The following is a 21,324-nucleotide window of genomic DNA, read 5'->3' as shown; positions in this document are numbered from 1 at the left end:
GTACATAAACACTTATAAATATTTTAAAATATAAACCAATTTTCTATTAAAAATTCATATTTTTAAAAAAAATAAAAATATATGATATATCGTATTATAACTAGATAAAGAACAAAGTTTTGCTAAAATAAAATAATTTAAAAATTATATTGATTAAATTACATATATAAACTTATGTATTTTGATTTCCAGTTAAAAAGTATTTTTTTTTTAATTTTGACGCCTTTAATGAATGACAGTTTTTTTTATATAAAAAAAAGTGTTATTTTTTTTTCTCCAATTAACTTTCATGCCACTTTTTATAAACTTTTTGTAATTTTAATATTGTCATCTATAACCTAAAAAAAATACACAAATGTATCATTGATTTCTTTCAATATTAAAATCAGTAATGATAGCATTAACATTATGAAAAACTTTAGAATTTATTAAAATATTTGAAAGAGCAAAGATTACTTTATTGTTTAATGTAATAAAATAATTTTCATGCTTTTAATGTAAAAATTTCCAATTATATACTTTAAAAAAGGTGAAGGGTAGTATTGTTTAAAAAAAATTGAAAGTGTAAAAGTGTAAAAAGTTATAATTATTATTTTTAATTGATAATTAAACTAGAGAAACTAAATAGTAATTAAAATATATTTGTATTAAAACATCAAAATATATAAGCAAAAGTTAGGTTTAAAATGGAAGCATTGTTAGGCCTGATTGCACAGAAACCTACTCATCAAAGCATGAAAAACCCTAATGATTCTTATTAATTAGGAAGTTATTATTAATTTGACAGTTATTATTACCTTAAATTGCATTAAAAGACAAGATTAAGTGTGTTAATCATTTGTTAACACTATGAACCAAGCAAAAAAAGAGAAAACCATGGGATCCTACACTGTCCCAACATCATGCATGAATATATAACATGCATTGATTCCAAACACCTTTACTTTAGGTTTCAGCTGTCACTGAGACTGTTCTTGTTCTTATATGCACCACTTTTTACAACACTGCTTCATTCATCTCTCATTGCCCCCACACTATTTAAGTGTAATTGTGTTTCTAAAGAGAACAAAACAAGCTAGGTGAAGATTTTTTTAGCAAGTTTATTCATCTATCTTTCTGTGTGTCTGTCTGTTCATCTGTTTATCTGTCTGTTCATCTGTTTGTCTGTCTGTTTATCTGTTTGTCTGTCTGAGTTGTTTGTTGGATTGAACAATGATGATATGGAAGAGTGTGATGGTGGTGACGGCGAGTATGGCGGTGATGGGGTGGTTGTCAGTGGTGATGGTGGTGGGAAGTCCGGTGCTTCATAAGGTGGGAGGCTCCAAAGGTTGGATCAATCATGATGTCAACTACACTGAATGGTCTGCACAAGAACATGTCTATGTTGGAGATTGGCTCAGTAAGTGCATTCTTTATGTTTCTTCATTTGATTCCATCTTCTTCAGAATTCATAATAACAAAATGTACTCAGTTTCATCATATTTGTTCTATCTTCATTTCTCTTAACCAAAACCATGATTCATTTCTCTTTAGGTATAGGGTTTTGAGATTGATCAATTTTCATACATGAAGTCATTAATTATATCCTGAAACATTTATGTTTTTGATGATTATCTGTGAGTGAGAAAACATTAAAAACCCATATCAGAACTAAAAATATTATGGTGTTTTTCTTGTTTTACAAAATAGCTATGATATAATTAATAATAATAATGTTGTCTCTCTCAAAACTTTAACAGTGGGATCTTCTAATATTTTTCAACTTTTTGTGGTTTTGTGATGATAAATACATCATTATTAGGTGAGTTGGAGTATTGAACAAGGATACTATGTACTCATATTTGTAATAGAGAGAATAAAAAGAAAGCATGGCACTCTTTTTACCCTTTAGCTAAATTCAGAAAACTTTGCTAATTAAGTGGAAATTAACCATGCTAATCAGTTCTTGAGGTAGAAATAAGATAAAATATCTGGGTATTTGGAACAAATTAACCTTAATTACTGAAAGTAGTCTAAAAAGAAAAAGCTAAAGGCATAGTCAAGAGAAGCATAAGATCACAACAGAAGAAAAGTAAAAGAATAGAATCTTCCTTTCAACACGTTGAGAATGCAAGCTTTAACTCAAAATCACACACATTGATCTGAAATGGCAGACAAAATTCTAATAGCAAATTGGAAGCTTCATAGAAGTAAAGGTACTTTAAATTTTGGATATATAATAATGTTATTTATGTTGGCAAATAGCAAACATAATATAAATCATATTTTTCCGTTCTAGAATGACCAATATACACACAATGACAGTTTAAATACATTTTTCTCTTAATCTATTAAGGCGGAGAGACAACATCATTATGGTTAATCACTACATTCGAAGTATTAGACATTCTCTGCTTTTGAGGTTGTACTCCGTTACGATTTTGTCCTTAAAAGACATCTCGCGATTTGAAACTATATTCACCGCAATGAAACACACATGAATCACCAGTTATTATCAACTTTGGAGATCAGTGTTTCGTTACGATTTTGTCCTTCGTGATCTGAAACTATATTGACAGTATCGAAAACACATGAAACACCAAACTTATGTTTTTGAACAGTCAAAAAGATTCAGAAAAATATTGTTATATGCATGACATAAGTTGATTTTGTTGTTATATATCTGATGGTGATGAATTTCATGAAGTGTTCATGTTTGACAAAAGATACTTCAATGTTCTGGAGGTGAACAAGACAAGCTATGAGAGCTGCATAGACAGGGACTTCATAACGAACGTGACAAGAGGAGGACGTGACGTGGTGCAGATGACAGAGGGAAGGACCTATTACTACCTCTCAGGTGGAGGCCACTGTTTCCATGGCATGAAAGTTGCTGTGCCTGTTCAACAACATCCTTCATTGGCACCATCTCCATCCATGTTTTTCTCTTCTTCTCTTCTGCCCTCTGTCATGTGTTCCTGCATTTGGATCATTGTGGCTAATGTGGTTTATCTTGTGAACTTGGTAATTAGATGTTAGGTTTTCAGGGTTTCTTCATGTTACATTCTAACTGGCCCATGTAGGTGATGGTTGATTTGGTTATGGTAAAGAAAAAACAACCTTGTTCATCTTCTTAATCTTCTTATATGTTGATTTTATCATATCGTTTTATTACTTTTTTTTATAATAAAAAGTATTATGTAATTTTCTTAATCTTCTTGCTGATTTTATCATATTTTTTTATAATAAAAAGTATTTATAGCATTATAGAAAATTATTAAATAAAAATCAATTTTAAAGATAAAAAATAATTATTTGTATAGAGATTAAGACTAAAAGTATTATTGATTTTTAAATTAGTTTCTATTATTGATAAATAGTTTTTAAATTAATATCTAATTAGTTATCAAGATTTTTGCTACCAAATTTAAAATCTAAATAATTTGTAGTTAAAACTTTGGTAGCTAATTAGATATCAATTTAAAAACTATTTATTAATAATATAAATTAATTTAGAAATCAATAATGTTTTCAGTCTTTAAAATGATCTCTAATTTAATGGTTTTTAAAAAATTCAATTTGGTCCCTAAGTTTTTTAAAATGTATTCAAAATGGTCCTTAAGAAAATTCAGAGCAAGCAGAGGCCAATCTCATCAAAGACTAAATAAATGAAGGAAAACTGTGATGTTATAATAATATAAAGGTAAAGTATGTAAAAGTAATACAAAAGATAGGTAATACATTAGAACATAAAACACAAGCATATTTTCTTCACTAATGAATCCATAAGAGCTACACAGTTTGGTCCTATAATAATTGTTTTTTCAAAATACATATGTTTAGAAATGAGTGAGTTCACCATGGGGACGTAACTCACCATCGTAACTCACGATCGCACCACAAAATCGAATGAGGGGAGCACACCTTCGAAATCCCCAATTTGAATAACCTAAACCCTAATTCAGTATTCACCAAAGTAATGTAAGCACAATCCACGTAACTGTACCAAACTTAGGGATTCAGTATTTTGAATACATTTTAAAAAACTTAGGGATCAAATTGAATTTTTTAAAAACCACTGTACCAAATTGACTATTGGCTATAAATATAGGGACGAAAAAGGTAATTAAACATTTAATCATTATAACAACTAATTATTTTTCGTGTCTAAAATTGATTTCTATTTAATAATTTTTTTTAAGATATCTTGAGATCTGTTTTAATTTGAGTTTTTGATATTTCCCTATTATTTTTTTTATAATATAGTTTAGAGTAGTGATAAATTGAGATTTTTTTTATAATGGAAGAGAAAAATAATTTTAATTAAAAAACAAAAAAAAAAAAAAAATTATATTATATCACATCATAATTACAAATTAGTATCTAAATTAATGTTTTTATTTTGATGTTGTTAAAGTAATATTTTCTTATATTTTATCAGGATAATGATTAATTGATATTCCCATTTTCTCTTTACATTCAAATTACAATTTCATAAATTCTTATTTTATTATAATATTCTATTTTTTTATTATTGTAATAGATTATTTTATCATGAAAAACAATTTTCTAGTGAATGTATATAAAAAGGCCATTGTCATAGAATTTTTTTTCCATTTTGTTACTCTTCTCTTTTTCATTATTTTACATTTAAAAAAAGAGTGTGAAATAACAATGTTTTAGGGATAATAATTATACCTTATGGTGCCAAGAAACAATAGTAAGAAAATAGAAAAAAGAAAAATAAAAGAGAATTGTTGTTAGTATATACATCAATTTTTTTCAAGTTAATATAGAAGAAAGAGAAATAAAAAGAGACAAAAAAAATGGTTTTGACATTTTTTATTATTACAATATACTCATTTTATTGCTTTAGTTTCTATTTTTTTTTTTAATCTTTTAGTCTTGTAACATTAAATTACGTAATTCTTTTTCAAGTTGTTAGGTTAATAAAAACCTAAAATGCAATTAATTAGTAAAAACTCCATAAGACGTGTTTTGAAAAATTATATAAAATTGTTTATGGTTTAACAAATCTATTGGTATACGTCTTGTGATTATTATTTTACATTTCAAAATAACCACTCTAAAATTAAGTGTTTATATGATAATTCAAAACACTTTCTTTTTGTATTATAAAATGACGATGATTTCAAATTTTATTTTTATTTTTAATTTTGTAAAAATGGTGATTCCAAAATATTATTTTATATGTTAAAAAATAAGCGCATTTACAACTCATATTTTTAAAATAATATCACAACTTTCAATACTATTATTTTAATACTTTTTTATATTATTTATTTTTTATTATATATATTTATTTTTAAACTCATAATTATATAAACTATATTTTCTTAAGTTTTATATTTGAAATGATGTCTATATTACTTATATTTTGGAACTTAGTTGTATAAATGCATTTCCTAATGAAAAGCATATTTTAAAATATAAAAAAATTCAATACCCAAAAAGCTAATTTTGAGATTTATTTATTTAAACCTAAAAAAAAGTGAGAAAAAGACATTTTATAATGAAAAATTATTAAATTTAAAAACTTACTTTATTTTTATTTTTATATTTATTATCATCACATTCATATCTGAAGGGTCTTATCCATCTTCAAAATCGTGGTAGTGTTTTGGTGGCACTTTGAGAAGAAGAGAGACAAAAAATGGCTTCATCTGTTCAGTGTTCTGTTTGGGTTCCTTCTCTTCCCAACCTTAACACTAACACCCTTCGCTCCTTTTCACTTCACCCAAACTCCGTTTCTTTCTCTTCCCCTTTTACCAGAATCAGAGCATCTTCTTCCTCCCCAACCCTTGAAGAAGCTACTATGAGCATAGACAACCTGCGACGTTTCATCAACCTTAACTCTGGAAAGTGGAACGGCTCTTTCTATGTACCATCTCAACCCCTTTTGAAAATTATTTGCTTACCCTTTTGCTTTCATGGACAAATTTTGGTTTTACTTATTTCACTCTTTATAGTGCAATGTACTTTGTCTTATAATTCAAAACACAGTTATAAGGATGTTTGATTTGTTGAGGATGTTTTTACAAAGTGTGGAGATTAGATGCTCTTTGCATTGCCATCCAATTCAATTGTACTTTGACATGTATGATAAGTTTGTTAAATTTCATAATAACTACCTTGGGAAATGCTAGAAAGACATTGTTAATGTAAATTTTTTGCTTCCTATAAAAATCAAAAGGAAAATGCTATCCAGTGCTGTTGGGGTACTGGCTAAATAATTAAAAAAAGATTTTTTTTGCTGGGAGTTATGGGGAAATATGTTATAAATCATTTTCAAGACCCAAAAATTAAACTACCTCATGCACAATCTAAAGGCACTTTACACTGTCATCTGATCACAAATTGACATGAAAGTTAAGTTTGGTGATTTTCAGAATAACTAATGTGAAAGTTCAGCTGGAATGATTTCTGGTTAAATAGCAATGTAAAGCTTTTTACTGTAGTAGTGTGTACAAATTAAAATTTAATGGTTATTATTGTCTATTAAGTTCAAATTTCAAAAGGAAAAAAGTACTAAACTTAAACCACTGTAGTTATTTTCTATATATTGTTATTGATCTCATTTCTTTTTTTGAGTAACATTGTTTTCCTCTGTTTTGTAGCAATTTGATTCATGTGGGAATATGTTGCAACAACTGAGTACCAAGCTTTCCGCTAGCTCTTATGGAGAAGATGAACTCATGAGTCTCATTCAAACGTAATAAACTTTTCTCTCCCTCTTAGCAACATGCTTCTTTTCTTATGAACAAAGCAAGGGAAAATAATGCAACACACCTAGAAGTTTAGAGGAATTGTAAACAAAGAGCATGGATTGTTTTTTATCTCATTTTTCAATTGATATAATGTTTTCTTTGTCAAAATCTTCATTTATTTTTCCTTTTGTTTTATGGTTTTCAGAATTTGCACAATAAACAATGAAAATAACAAAATATTGTTTTCACTCTCTCCTTCTTTTTCTATAAACTTTGTAAAACAGGGCAAAAATTTAAAACAAATGACATTTTTGTTATTGTTAATAAAAACATATCAATTAAAATAAACAAAATGCATCTGAAATTTTGTGTGTTACTAGAATCTAAAACACAATTGATGTGGTCCTTTACAAGGAGAGTGGATTCAATCTACTGAACTGTAACCCCATTGTATTAAATCATTTAAGTCCGAGAATTATTTGTTCATCATCAGGTTGCTTAAAAGTTTAAAGGACATCTTATGTTAATTGTTGCTCCTTGCAGGCTGTATATTAAACAACCTTCATCAAGTACTTCAATTTCTGGAGATGACAATGATGCTGAATGGGCAGAGTACAAAATTAAAGAAACTAATATGTTTACTGTTGACAAATATCAACAAGTGAGATTTTCTTCTTATGCTGCTAACTTTGAACTGGATTGTAAACCATCATCTTTTCAAAACATTTTTTGGTTCCTTCTTTATGATCCCATTGTTTCTTTAGTGTATCCATCACAATTAGTTTGCAGATAGGCTTTTTCCCATCTGAGAGGGCATTTGCATTGAGATACCAAACAGCTGGCATGTTGGAAACAGTATTAAGGCAAGGTGTTCTCGGAGAAGATGACACTGGTGAAGAATCACCAAGGTAAAAATGCTTCTTTTCATAGAAGAGACCAGGTAGCACTGTTTGACTGATTTCTATATTGGCGAAGTGTAACAATTGCTGACCTGATAACATTTATATTTGGCAGCTTGCGTAATATAAGTGGTAATCTGAGGAGTGTGGTGGGGTGGGGCTATATCTGTATTTCTACTCTTACTAAAATAATAAACTAGCAAAATAACTTTACTAAGCTCAATTGAAAATAGAGAAAGAAATTATGAAACATCAACATTTAAATGTGACGCTGCAGTTACTGCTTTTGATGATAGTAATTTTCAACTTGATGTGAAATTTTATTACAATGTAACATATGCTGGTGTTGCCTTATTATTTACATCATATTACATTACCTGTTGAGGCCAACTAAAATAATGACTTGATGCTAGTATTATAGTCTTTCAGGCAAAGTAGGGAAATAAATGTTTCAAACCCTGATTCTTTTATTACAATTAAAAAGATATCATCATGGCAATTGCTTACTTAGTTACTTTGAAACCTTTGGATTTAATGTCATTTTGATTAATCTGGAACATCCTGTAACACCATTGACAGAAACAACCAAGTTTTATTCGACTAGGTTGTTTTTCACATTGATTACTTGATGTCATTGCTGTATCAATATCAAAAACATGATCTTTTTTAGTAGTTTTCCTTATGTTTTCTTGGCTTTCCAGTTTTACTCTTCTTCTTCTAATCTTTAACAGCCTAATGTGCAAAACTACACCATTTGCCACCTTACATTTGTAATGAGAACCTCTTCCTGTTATGATTGAAGGTTTTATTGTTGAGTGATTTGTCAATTGAGCTCCAACATGATAAAACGAAGCATACTAAATTACTAATATGCATATCTCTTATTTTATGCTTTAGATTATTTACTTTACACTTCCATATGGTACAGAAATCTCAAGCTTCCCTCTCGGCGACCTTCTGTTGTATGTGAGAATTGCCTGTACTCTCTACAAAGAGATAGGCGAGCAAGAGCCTTTCACATTTTGGAGCCAAAAGGCACTGTAGATATGCTTATCCTCTTCCTAGAGGAAAGAAGTGATGGGCCTCCTCCTCTACTTGAGTGTTCCGGGGTGAGCTTAACTGAGATGTGTGCAACTTTCTTTTATTGTTTGTGTGTCTACTGCATATTTGATAACTGAGTTTTTGCTTTGAATGTTCTACCCATTTTGACAGCAGCAGAACAATATCTTATGTATGTATGTTTCTTATGACCTTTTTTATTCATGTCAGGATGCAAATAGTAGGATTATACCTTTTCTTGGTAAATGGAAAGGTTATTCCATTACAAACCGAAGTGGTGTGTATGGTTCTACAATTGCTAATGCCAATACAATTGTGTTACATGAGATGGATGACAATGGCCAACTTATTCAGGTATTTTACAACTCAATAACAAAATGTCGCATAGTCCTAGTGAAATTTTAGTTTAACAGAATTGTTAAAGCACTGAATTATGCTATTTGTCTGTGAAAAAAAATCAAAATTACAGTGCCCTGATGCTTTATTTTATGCCCCTTCTTTTGTCTTCTGTTTGAATATCTTTTATGAAGTTTTTTACTCTTTAACTCCCTTTTGCAAATTTAGTTCTACTATTCAAATGTTTGAAATGGAGTTATTAACACACAACAAACAGACCCAAAAATAACGTCAAAATTGACAAAAGATACAGACACATACCATATAAGATGCATATAATCTTTATTGAATGAGATTATCCTCTGTATACTTAATCCCCCTTTTTCAAATTTATTTTATTGGAGACATGTACTAACATTTGATAAAGAAGTTATTTCTTCTATTTGACTCAACATGAGTCCTTGTCCCCTACCTTCATATGATGTGGACCATGAGATGTTTTAAAATTATCACCACTTTCTCAATACTAGAGATTTATGTTGTTGCTGTTTTTTGTTTGGATATCAGGATGTTACTTCAATATCTGATGGGGAACATGTTACAACCAATGTGCATTGGACTGGCACAGTATCAGACTATTTGGTGACATTTGATGGAGGTTATCAGATGATATTGTTACCCGGTGGAATGTACATGGGATGCCCTTGTGATATAGCAAAAAGTGTGGCAGAATCAAAATCGTTCCACTTGGAGTTCTGTTGGTTGGAGACACCTGACAAGAGGCAAAGACTTGTTCGCACATATGATGTGCAAGGCTTGGCTGTCTCATCTACTTATTTTTATGAGACCAGATTGTGAATCCTATGTTGTCTTTTTTCTCGAAAATCCATCCAATAGTTGAGAATGAAAATGGCCTGTGCAATAAATATTCATATTTGTCTTAGCATCCATTGGAGGAATGTGATTTTTTAGTATATTTATTGAGCCTATGGTCGAAATGCAGTTTTTTTTTTGGTTATGAGACCTTAGTTACTTATCTAAATTAGTTCCATTTAGATCAATGACATGATGATGGAAAAGTAGTTTAGTTGAAGAAAATTCAATACATTAGTAAACATGATCAAACCAAATATTCTAAGGAAAACCCAACCTTAGTTCAGATGATAAAACATCACTCACAAAACATGCCAATGTCATATGTCACCCTCATAAAACTCTGTATTTAGTCTTCTTTTGGTACTTCAACAAAATATAAAAGAAAACATCTTCACTTGAGTGGAGAACAGATAGAGCACACATTTATCATACCAGTTCAGTTGAAACAAATCCAGATCCACAAGGGAGAATAAATTTATGATACTGCTATATATTCAACTTTAAAGTATAAAAGTGGGGAGTAAGCAACGATATCAAGTTTAAAATCACACTTAGAAAACATGAAGAAAGGTGTAAAACTATATTTTTACATTATTTTTAATAAATGCATGGGCCACTTTTTTTTGTAAAGATTAAAATTAATATTATGATTATTGTTTATAAAACAATAATACATTTTACTCTTTAAATTGTTTCTCAAGAACTTTCACATCACCTTTGAAATTAAAATGTAGATGATTTTTTTAACAATTAAATAATACATATTACATTCTAAAAATAAATTACAATTTATAAGTTTTTGGGGATTATTTTTTAACAATTAAATAATACAAGCACTAATGTTACATTCTAAAAATAAATTACAATTTATAAGTTTTTGGGTGATGATACTTTGAAAAAAAACATCCACTTAAATAACAATGATAGATTTGTAGATTGACACCTTTACGAAGGATAACGGCTGCTTCTTCCTGTAGCTCCATACTTTCTTCTGGCACCCCATAATTTTTTTATATTTCAAAAATACCCTTTTCAATATTCTGGATTACATAATTCGAAAGTCTTTTTCTAGATTCAGAATTAGCTTCCGGATTATGTAATCCAGAAGTCTTTTGTGATTAGCTTCCAGATTACATAATCCGGAAGTCTTTTCTATACATAAGATTAGCTTATGGATTATGTAATCCAGAAGCCTTTTTTTCAGATGTGTTATTAGCTTCCGGATTATATAATCCGGAAGTCTTTTCTAAATATGAAATTGACTTCTGGATTATGTAATCCAGAATATATCCGGATTACATAATCCATAGCCTTATTATTTCAAATCCAAGGGGGTGAAAAAAAAGGATAAAATGGTATTTTCATATTTAGTATGGGGTGGCACAAGAAGGTATGGAGGTGTAGGAAGAAAGAGTCAGGGATAACAAAATCGGTCAGGCTCGACGGTTCACGTTTTGAACCTGTCAACTTTTAGGTAATTGCTTTCTGCACCCAATCAATTTTGATTGGCACCCAATGAAAATTTCAAAACCCCATTCTTCCCTTTTCACATATTTGCTTACGGTATCAATATCCGGAAGTGTTTTTTTATTTCCGAATTTTGAAATCTGGAAACTTATTTTCATATTTCATTTAAGTTTCCAGATGATAATATGCGGAAGTGAGTTATGAGTTCCGGATTTTTATATCTGGAATGATGTGTTATAAATGGTGTTGAAGATTGAGGTTCGAAACTCATTCATGTTTGCTTACGGATCTTGACATCCAGAAGATCATTTATGTTGTCCAAATAAGCTTCTGGATGGTGAAATTCGAAAGTGACATATTAATTCTAGATTTGTATATTCGGAACTTTGTAATTTAACTTACGGATATTCATATCCGGAAGGCAAAAATTTTAAATCATTAAGGAAAAAATGGACATTTCATGTCAATGTGTTGGGTGCAGGTCTGAATTGGTATGGTGCAGGGAAAATCAGTCCAACTTTTATTGGTTTGATCCACAGCAGGCCACAGGTAGGATGAACAATCACTCTTTTTTATTTTTACCACTTTTAAAGAAGGATCTCATGTTTTTGGAATAAAAATGAGTGGTGATCAATGATATAAAAAAAAATATTTACATTAATTTCTATATGCATAATTTGATTCATTGAAATATTGTTGATATTTACTTTATTTTGTTAGATATTAAACTTTTTTTTTTTATTAAAATATTCAATTTTGATTTAATTTTATTACTCTCTTGAACTTTTATTCTCCAAAAAGTGATATAAATTATTATAACCAAGTAAATAGATACCCTATAACGAAGCGAGTTATTATTTCCAGCCCGCACAACCTTGGTGGATTAGGCTAAATCAGGTCGGATTGAGACGTTTTGCCATCCTTACGTGATATCCACATTCACTTGATAATCAAATATTTATTATTTTATTTTAAAATTTTGTTATATATTATTTTATACAAAAAAATATATAATATTTTATCTTTAAAAGAGTTGTAAAGTAGAAGTGAGAGAAAAAATTATTATTATTATTATTTTTTAAAATTATATATTATTTTTTATTAAAAAATATAATATCTTATTATTAAAAGAGTTATAAAGTGAGAGTGAGAGAGAAAAAAAAGTGTAAAAGAAACTTATTTTTATCTTCTAGTGGTTGAAAACGGCTAGGAAGCAGCATATTCCAACATATAAACGGGGATGCCGAGGATAACATGCCACCTAAGCGACAACATATGGCACATCACTTGAGTTAACTACTTAACTTCAAATTCAAGTCTTTTACAGTTACACCACACTGATCAACCTTGTTAATGCTTTGCTTAGTTACCCTTAACAATACAACATCTTAAACACAAAAAAGTTTCATCCATTCATTCATTCACTGTGTCAGAAATGAAAATCTGCACCACCTTGTGCATGCTGCTGCCCATGGTTTTGGTGATGATGATGAGCTGCAGCTTCATCACCATCATGGCAGTGACTGAGAGCCACATTCCCATCACTTTGGATGGCCCATTTAAGCCTGTAACCCGCCGGTTCGACCCATCACTGCGACGGGGCAGTGATGACCTGCCCATGACTCATCCAAGGCTCAGAAAGAATGTCACTTTGAATTTCCCTGAACAGATTGCTCTTGCAATTTCTTCACCATCTTCTATGTGGGTTTCTTGGGTTACTGGTAGTACTTTACCTCCTCTCCTCAGAATTTCCAAAAAAGCTGTCATTTTTAAGAACAAAGAGTTCATGATATTTCGGAAGGATTTTATGGGGCATCTGATCTCATAAGCCTGATAGTGAATTTGATCCTCAAAGTATATGACTACTACTTACTAAGTACTTAGTCTTTGATTGTTAATAAACTAAAAAGATGTTCTTTAAAGTAGTTCTTGTTTTTCACATTCATCACTACATGTTATTATAGAATGCAATTTAGTATCTGCAAGTAAGAATTAAATTGCATTTTAATGATAATATATAGGGGTGATAGCTACTTTCATGGACCTTTTTTATTGAATTGCAGGGTTAAATTGAATCTGTCATGCACTTTGAGGAACGAAATAGACCACTCTATTGTCATTTTGTGATGTTTTAGTCTGTACACCAACGATTCAAAGAGATTTGCACGGTTATTTGATTTTAGGAGAAAATTTTACAATAACTTAACTACATATTGTCATGCATGTTATGTTCATAGACTTTTATGATAAATATCTTGAAATCATACCAAGGATGATTTATGATTTGCAGAGTGTAATATTCTTTGAATTTAAAGTGGATAGAAATTAAATTTTCTTTTGAATGTTGATGGTGTTGTATTCTAAAGCATCAAGTTGTTGTTGCTTGGTTGTGTTGTTTGGTTTCGGATAAGGGGATGCACAGATTGGCCTCAACGTGACCCCAGTAGATCCTGCATCTGTTGGAAGTGAGGTGTGGTATGGGAAAGAGAGTGGCAAGTACACAAGTGTTGGGAAAGGTGATTCTGTTGTTTACAGTCAGTTGTATCCCTTTGAAGGCCTATGGAATTACACCTCTGGGATCATTCATCATGTGAAACTTGAAGGTATGTTTGATTTGAGTTACTTTTTATTTGCATTTCTGCTGAAATGGAGGGTAGTTGGAAGCAGTGATTACTGACAAGGAACATGCCACTGGTTGATGTGTTCCTATGGACATGATTTATAACATTGTCTGATTCATGCAGCCAGCACATGATCTAGTGGCAAAAAGGCTTGGTTGTTGTTGTCATTGTTAATTATCTTAGGTTCTTGGAAGCAATGCTTCACAAAGTTTGATGTCTGTCTAGTGACACAATTGTTGGATAAAAGAATTTACTTGTCCAATAAATTTGTGAAAGATTATTGTTCTTGTGATAAAAATCCTTTGAAAGAATGTTCTATTTTGTCTCCAAAATATTGGCTTCTTTCTCTATGCTTGCATTCCACTCAAAAGTTGTGCCATATGTATAACCTAACTTTGTCTATTTTGAGTTTCAAACTGCTCAATTCTATTCTAGCTGATGTCAAGTTTCATAATGATGTTTATAACTTTTTATTAAAAAAAAACACTACTCAATTCTGGAACCAATTACACATTCTTCATTTAGTACTCTTCTAATCATATCACCTATCACATAACAATATCTAATCAATTTTTTTTGTTAAAAAGAAAGTTTGAAATAAAGTATCAGAATATGAAATCCTTAATAGTACTTATTTTCTGTAAATTTGTTAAGATACAAACTATAAGATATAAACCAAGTGAATAAGTAAAATGACACAAATTTGATCAATTTGGAGAAAGTTCAGAGATATTTCTTTGTTGGTGCAGGTCTTGAACCTGGAACCAGATATTATTACAAATGTGGGGATAGTTCTATTCCAGCCATGAGCCAAGAGCGTTTCTTTGAGACTTTTCCAGAACCTAGTGCAAATAATTATCCAGCTCGAATAGCAGTTATTGGAGATCTGGGCCTCACAAGAAATTCTTCATCAACTATTGATCATCTAATTCATAATGATCCTTCAATGATTCTAATGGTTGGAGATTTAACATATGCGAATCAGTATCTGACAACTGGTGGAAAGGGAGCTTCATGTTATTCATGTTCATTTCCAGATGCTCCTATTAGAGAAACATATCAACCCCGATGGGATGGGTGGGGAAGGTAAACTACCTCAAGTTCTGAGTTCTGTGACAAATTATGTAATCAAGCCTTAGCTGAAGCATGCTAATCTAATTGTATGTTCAACAATAACTTGAAAAAAATCTACTTTTCTCTATATAGACTATAGATAGGCATTTATACTTCCCAATTGTGAAAATGAGACTTGGATAACCCAATTTATTAAGGCAAGCTGAAAATATCAGTGATGAGGGACTAGCTTCTTGCTAAATGTTTCTTCTGCTTTGCTGCATCTACTTTCATTTAGTGGTTTGTTAGGCTTGTGAATTGCTGCATTATTGGTGCTATGTTTGACTATAGTCTATTTTCTCAATATCAAGCATATGATTGTTAGAAAAACATATTGAGGGTGGGAGAGGAAGTGGTGAAATATTAGCATCTGTAATACAAAAGTTGAAAAGCAATTTGGTTTCTCAAACATCAGGTTTATGGAGCCTTTGACCTCAGAAGTTCCTATGATGGTTATTGAAGGGAATCACGAGATTGAACCTCAAGCTGGTAAAATCTCATTCAAATCATATTTGACACGATTTGCAGTTCCTGCTGAAGAAAGTGGCTCTAAAAGTAACTTCTACTACTCTTTTGATGCTGGGGGCATACACTTTATCATGTTAGGAGCATATGTTGATTACAATAGCACTGGTAAATGATAACTAATGCTTACCTTGTGTAATTTTTAACCACTCCATGCACATAGTTTTAGATGGTTCAACTTGACTTGAAGTATTTCAATCCAGGTGCACAGTTTGCATGGCTGAAGCAAGACCTGCAGAAGATAGACCGTAGTGTGACCCCTTGGTTAGTAGCAGCATGGCATCCTCCTTGGTATAACAGTTATGCTTCACACTATCAAGAATTTGAGTGTATGAGATTGGAAATGGAAGAAATTCTCTATCAATACAGGGTTGACATTGTTTTCAATGGTCATGTAAGTTGATTTTTTGTATTTTAGAACATTAGTTTGTAAATATCCAAGGTCTCTCTTCTGCAGTTTTACATAGATTTTTTTCTTATGATGGAGTTATGTTGTTAATATATTATAGGATTAGGAAAATGTGAAACTAATTCTGCACACAGTTTTTTTCATTCAGTTACTCCTTTGAGTAGAATTATCTGCAATAGTGTTGAAATTGAGATTATTTTACTAGTAGGCTTTTTTTTTCCTATTGTTCACTCACACAAACAGTGTCACATGTTGTGTTGTGCATGTTGCAGGTTCATGCTTATGAGAGGATGAACAGAGTTTATAATTACAAATTGGATCCTTGTGCACCAATCTACATAACAGTTGGAGATGGTGGAAACATAGAGAAAGTAGATGTTGATCATGCAGATGACCCTGGAAAGTGTCCTTCTCCTGGAGATAACATACCAGAATTTGGAGGAGTTTGCAAATCAAATTTTTCCACTGGTCCTGCCAAAGGCAACTTTTGTTGGAACAAACAACCTGAGTGGAGTGCATTTAGAGAAAGTAGTTTTGGACATGGGATACTTGAGGTAAAATCTTCACACTGCAGGTTCAGTTGGCTCAATCATCAATTGTTTTGTTCTAGTTGGAGTTCATAGGAGTATGAATCTGTTTGGATAAAGTTTTCTATACACTAAAATGAAAAAAGAAAAAATCTCCATAAATTAAAATAGCTTATGCATTGCTCTTTTGTAGAACTTGTCTTAGATTAGTTTTTTATAAGGTAATTTTTTACTGATGCATATGCTAATTTTAGCTTATGGAAAAGTTTATTTCACCTTTTTCTTCTTATTTTCTTCTCTTTGGAAGTGTTTGTGTAGAAGCTATTGGTTAATGAAAAAAAGTAGTGCTCCAACTTTACTCTTTATTTAAACAAGTCAAATTCAAAGCTTGAAATTGTTTGTTTAAAACTAGGAAGCTTGTTTAAAAATTGTTTGATTATTTTCCTTCCTTACCTTTATCAAATCTCTTTTTTAAGTATTTTTTGGGGTTTATTAATTTAGTCTTTTTTAGATAGTTTTTATGCTAAAGAATTCTCTATATGAATAAATGATTATCTCTTATGCCAAATTATCATTTTTTTTTTCCTTTACACTCATTGTATAAATGAGTTTAGAACATCATCGGTGAGAGTTTGAGTTATTTCCACGAGTTCCTTATCAAGAAAAACAATATTTTAATGATTAAAGTAAGTTTTAAAATTCATTCTATTGACTGATGAAAATATTTTTTATTTTCATATAAGTATCTTTACTATTTAGATTTTACCATCAAGAGGATGTCATGAACATTATTTCTGTCTTCAACTCATTTTTTCTCTCTTCAATCTCCTCCAACTTGTCAGTCAACTTATTTCTTCCATCTTCAAGAGCAAGCTGACTGGTAAGTTGGAAGAGATTGAAGATGGAAGACGCAAGTTGATTGATAAGTTATAGATGAGAAGATGAAAGTAACAATTACATCATCGATAAAATCAAATGGTAAGGTAGACTATGAAAAATATTTTGAACATTTAATAGAATAAAAAGTTTTAACAAACCTACTTTAATTTGAGTTCCACAAACATGGATACATAGGTTGTTTGAAATTGGATAGACTTCTCACAAGGGATTATAAGCTTAAACTTGTCTTGTGTGTCTAGAATAACAAACAAATTTGGGTGAGTATTTATCTCACTTTTTTTACACTCCTAGTTTGTGTTCTTATTGAAAGTCTTAAAATACACACACTCTCTTTTATTGAAAATAACAAAATTTGGTAGAACTATTGGTGTGTAATATTGATGAGATATTTACACAATGATTCTATTTATACTAATAACCAACTACTAGTGTAGTACACTTGGTTCATCTCCAAACCCATTAATACAACAAGACAACTAATCTGGATTAAACAATATACTAAACATCTGTAAGTATATATACTAATTCATTTCTCAGTTATATAAAGATGCAAAAATACCAGAAACTCTGTCTATATATATTTTGGATGAAAATTTTCTGTGTATGTGGCTATATAATGTATTTCATTGAATTTTTCTTTTTGTTCATGACATGGACACAGTCCATGGATTCTCATCTTTGTGATCTCTACCCTTTTCTTCAAAAGTTTATGATCCTATTTTGTTGCAGGCTGTGAATTCCACATATGCACTATGGACTTGGCACAGAAATGAAGACAACTACAAAGAAAATGCAGTTGGTGACCAAATCTACATTGTAAGGCAACCTGAATTGTGCAAGAAAGACTTCAAAGTAATACTTCCATAAGCTTTACTATGCACAAGCTTTTTCCTGATTATGATGCTTTATGTGAATGTGAGGATTTTGTTGCTTTTATTTATAAACCCATCTCTAAACTTTTCATAGCATTTCAGGTTTTATAAGATGAGATTTGCATCTGCGATTCCCTTTTGTCGTAATTCTTCTATTTGTGCTTGGAGGACATGAATAGTTGATGTGTGTTCTTCTACTATATGGTCATTATTTGCATTGTTTCTTGTTGACACCATCATTGTTGTTAAGTTTTTTTTGAAAATTTGAAGATTACTTCGATCCCACGGTGGACACCAATTGCACCTATACGAGGTAGAGGGCCCTAGGTAATACCTGTCTGTTGGGTACACAATTGTTGACGTGTCGGCTCCATCGGTCGGGGTTACCTACGATTGCACTCTGACGCCCAAGTTATAGAAAATGACTTTACCTATTTCTACTTGATGTGGGATTTCTAACATTTTACATTAAAATTTTGTGTTTTTAGAAGTGAAAGTTTGGTTGTTTTAACAAAGTAAAGACTTTCCGAGGCTTTTGTAATTTGAATTCAAGCTATTGAAAGGAAGAAAATTTTCACTTGTTATTTTACTAATTACAAAAGGGTTTTTTTTTTTTTCATTGTCAAGAGTTGACTATCCAATGTCAATTTTGTTTGCTTTACCTTAATTGTCAATTTTTCACACACTTAAAGATTCAAGTTATTTTTTGGTTTGGTTATGATTTGAATCTTCCTTTGCATTTGTTGGAACAGCCACAAGATTCACAACAATCACTTCCATACAATTCAAACCCTAAATCCTCTCATGCTCCTAGTCATCTTTCTAAGGTATGCTCCTTTCTATTTATTTTCATATTTGTTTGGATAATTTTTTTCATAAACAGTTTCAAGAGAGAAAAATAAAACAAAATGAGTTTCTCCAGAATTTGAAATTGGCTTTTCAGAATTTGTTAATATGGTTTTTCTAAATTTTTATTTATTTTTAACTAGTGCATAAATTAATTTTAATTTATAAAAAAAATTCATTTTTTCTTTTTATTTGTTTATCGTAGAATTCTATCATCACATCACAATTCCTTGGGCTTCTCTTTATATATGGTCTATATTATGAGGTAAATCATATTACATCTTATTGATGTTTACTCCATCCAATCAATTCTAATTGCACCCAATAAATTTATACCTAGAATTGGAAATCTAAAATTGAAATTTACAGAATGGAAATCCATAATTGACTTTTTTGTGTGTGTGTTAAATTCTAGAATAGAATTGTAAAACCAAAACTCCAGTCTGAAAAAGCAAATCTAAAAATGATATTCTGGATTAAATAATCTGAAAGTCTGGATTTGATACTAGCTTCCGCATTATGTAATCTGGACACGCATTTGAACAAATGCTTATAGATTACATAATCCAAAAGCTAGAAAAGACTTCTGGATTATGTAATTTGGAAACTAATCATGCATATAAAAAAAGACTTCTGAATTATATAATCCGGAAGCTAATTACAAATTTAAAAAATGATTGAATTATGTAATCCAAAATATACATTTTTACTTGTATCCCCACTCCTATTTAAAAATTAAAAAGGAAATTTTAATCATGTTCAAGTTTGGTGGGGTGTAGGAAACAAAAGCATGAAAGGAGTTGTTCTCTTATTAATTTATTGAAAAATGGATACCTTAAACTTGAAAAATATGCAAATAAAAACTAGGTTAAGAATTGTCTCTAATTTTTTTTCTTTTCTTTCATTTTGAAGGTGAAATGGAGCTAGGTTTCATTCTATAAAAACACAAGACCATTTGTTCTCCTTTGAGTGTAAAAAATATTCTCTTGATGTTTCATGAAGATAGATTATGGGTGATTTTATTTGAGTTTTTAGAGAGAAAAAATCACTTTTTCTAAAACAGAAAAAAAGCACTTATTATATATTCACTAAACCACTTATATTTTCCACTTTGTACTCTTTTTAGTTATGTATACATGGCATTGTTAATTACACTCTTATTTTAGATTGTTCATAACTTCCATCATGCATTTGCTCACTATATTTTGTTGATGTAATTATCTTTCTTAATTTTTTTATGTAGTCAAAATTATAGTTTTTTTAAATTATATATTGCTCAATTTCTCCATTCTTAATAGATGTCACTTATGTTTTTTTATCAATGTTACTTACACTATTCTTTTTATATACTTCATAAGTTTTGATTAACAGGTAAATATTATTAATTTTATTGATGATGTTTGAATTATTTTTATATCAATATAGTTAATATTTTATCTACCAATATCAATAACCCCCTCTTTTGATAACCAATGTAATATGTGTCCAGTTTAATCTTTTTATGACAATATCTTTTATATATATATATATATATATATATATATATATATATATTCAACTTGTAAAAATAAAGTGACATTTTGTAATTGTCATTAAAAATATTAATTATAAATAAAATAATGTAAAGTATACACTCAATTTGAAGCTATTTAGATTTTTTTTCTAGTGCAAATATTTTTATAACCTTTTAGGATTAGAATATTAGTTTGTGTTGCCAAATGTTTTTCTTCATGTATCAGTATTAACTCACACAAGTGTAAAAGGTTTATGTATCTTAATAAAGTGATTCAAAGTTTAATTTGTAATGATGTATACAATAAATTGTATCGAAAAACACCTTATGGGGATTCAAGGTTTTCAACAATATTAGTAATTATTTTAGGTTTATGTATTATATTTAGTGATATAATGACTAGGGTTTTTCTAGATTGCGAAACACCTATTAAAATATACTAATGGTGTTTTAGATTATAAGAAATATACAAGGGGTTGAAATAGAATATTAATTCTAAAAAGGTGGGTAAAACTTATAAAATAAAGAAAACTTTACAAAAGAGGGTATAATCTACAAATCATCCTTATTATGATAGAATAAATTCAAGCAATGAAGGTTTTACAAATAATATTATCATCTTAACACTTCTTGGAAACTTTACATATATTGTTA

The 21,324-nt window shown here is 30.0% G+C and overlaps 3 protein-coding genes across 5 annotated transcripts; all 3 read left to right on the top strand.

The window, feature by feature from the left end:
- The first annotated feature begins 962 nt into the window (after positions 1–962).
- On the top strand, positions 963–3,090 carry LOC137836379 (early nodulin-like protein 20). Of its 2 annotated transcripts, XM_068645109.1 has the most exons (3): positions 963–1,079; positions 1,228–1,399; positions 2,687–3,090. In XM_068645109.1, exons 2-3 carry the CDS (start codon positions 1,234–1,236, stop codon positions 3,016–3,018), a joined length of 498 nt encoding a protein of 165 aa, XP_068501210.1. In that variant the 5' UTR covers positions 963–1,079; positions 1,228–1,233; the 3' UTR covers positions 3,019–3,090. The 2 variants fall into 2 exon arrangements, with proteins under 2 accessions (XP_068501210.1, XP_068501209.1); XM_068645108.1 differs by lacking the exon at positions 963–1,079 and having other exon boundaries at positions 1,089–1,399.
- Positions 3,091–5,591: 2,501 nt separating this feature from the next.
- Positions 5,592–10,019, top strand: LOC137836934 (uncharacterized). The gene is made up of 7 exons (XM_068645734.1): positions 5,592–5,881; positions 6,618–6,712; positions 7,251–7,368; positions 7,497–7,615; positions 8,535–8,715; positions 8,876–9,019; positions 9,569–10,019. Exons 1-7 carry the CDS (start codon positions 5,654–5,656, stop codon positions 9,857–9,859), a joined length of 1,176 nt encoding a protein of 391 aa, XP_068501835.1. The 5' UTR covers positions 5,592–5,653; the 3' UTR covers positions 9,860–10,019.
- Positions 10,020–12,667: 2,648 nt separating this feature from the next.
- Positions 12,668–20,357, top strand: LOC137836932 (purple acid phosphatase 23). 2 transcript variants are annotated; one of them, XM_068645732.1, is made up of 10 exons: positions 12,674–13,065; positions 13,756–13,947; positions 14,715–15,051; positions 15,494–15,711; positions 15,807–15,997; positions 16,285–16,566; positions 18,169–18,291; positions 19,064–19,138; positions 19,363–19,422; positions 20,070–20,357. In XM_068645732.1, the coding sequence occupies exons 1-10, from the start codon at positions 12,780–12,782 to the stop codon at positions 20,082–20,084; spliced, it is 1,779 nt and encodes a 592-aa protein (XP_068501833.1). In that variant the 5' UTR covers positions 12,674–12,779; the 3' UTR covers positions 20,085–20,357. The 2 variants fall into 2 exon arrangements, with proteins under 2 accessions (XP_068501834.1, XP_068501833.1); XM_068645733.1 differs by lacking the exon at positions 19,363–19,422 and having other exon boundaries at positions 12,668–13,065.
- Positions 20,358–21,324: the final 967 nt, after the last annotated feature.

Source organism: Phaseolus vulgaris, chromosome 4, assembly GCF_000499845.2.
Source record: "Phaseolus vulgaris cultivar G19833 chromosome 4, P. vulgaris v2.0, whole genome shotgun sequence".
Classification (NCBI taxonomy): Eukaryota; Viridiplantae; Streptophyta; class Magnoliopsida; order Fabales; family Fabaceae; genus Phaseolus; species Phaseolus vulgaris.
This window is presented reverse-complemented; position numbering and strand designations above follow the sequence as displayed.

Bases quoted from the DNA above. Each gene is read 5' to 3' on its own strand.
- LOC137836379 (XM_068645108.1), top strand. From the start codon at position 1,213: ATGATGATATGGAAGAGTGTGATGGTGGTGACGGCGAGTATGGCGGTG. The intron at 1,400-2,686 runs GTAAGTGCATTC...AATTTCATGAAG, and splicing joins CTATGTTGGAGATTGGCTCA to TGTTCATGTTTGACAAAAGA.
- LOC137836934 (XM_068645734.1), top strand. From the start codon at position 5,654: ATGGCTTCATCTGTTCAGTGTTCTGTTTGGGTTCCTTCTCTTCCCAAC. The intron at 7,616-8,534 runs GTAAAAATGCTT...CATATGGTACAG, and splicing joins ACTGGTGAAGAATCACCAAG to AAATCTCAAGCTTCCCTCTC. The intron at 8,716-8,875 runs GTGAGCTTAACT...TATTCATGTCAG, and splicing joins CTCTACTTGAGTGTTCCGGG to GATGCAAATAGTAGGATTAT.
- LOC137836932 (XM_068645732.1), top strand. From the start codon at position 12,780: ATGAAAATCTGCACCACCTTGTGCATGCTGCTGCCCATGGTTTTGGTG. The intron at 13,948-14,714 runs GTATGTTTGATT...TTGTTGGTGCAG, and splicing joins TCATCATGTGAAACTTGAAG to GTCTTGAACCTGGAACCAGA. The intron at 15,712-15,806 runs GTAAATGATAAC...ATTTCAATCCAG, and splicing joins TGTTGATTACAATAGCACTG to GTGCACAGTTTGCATGGCTG.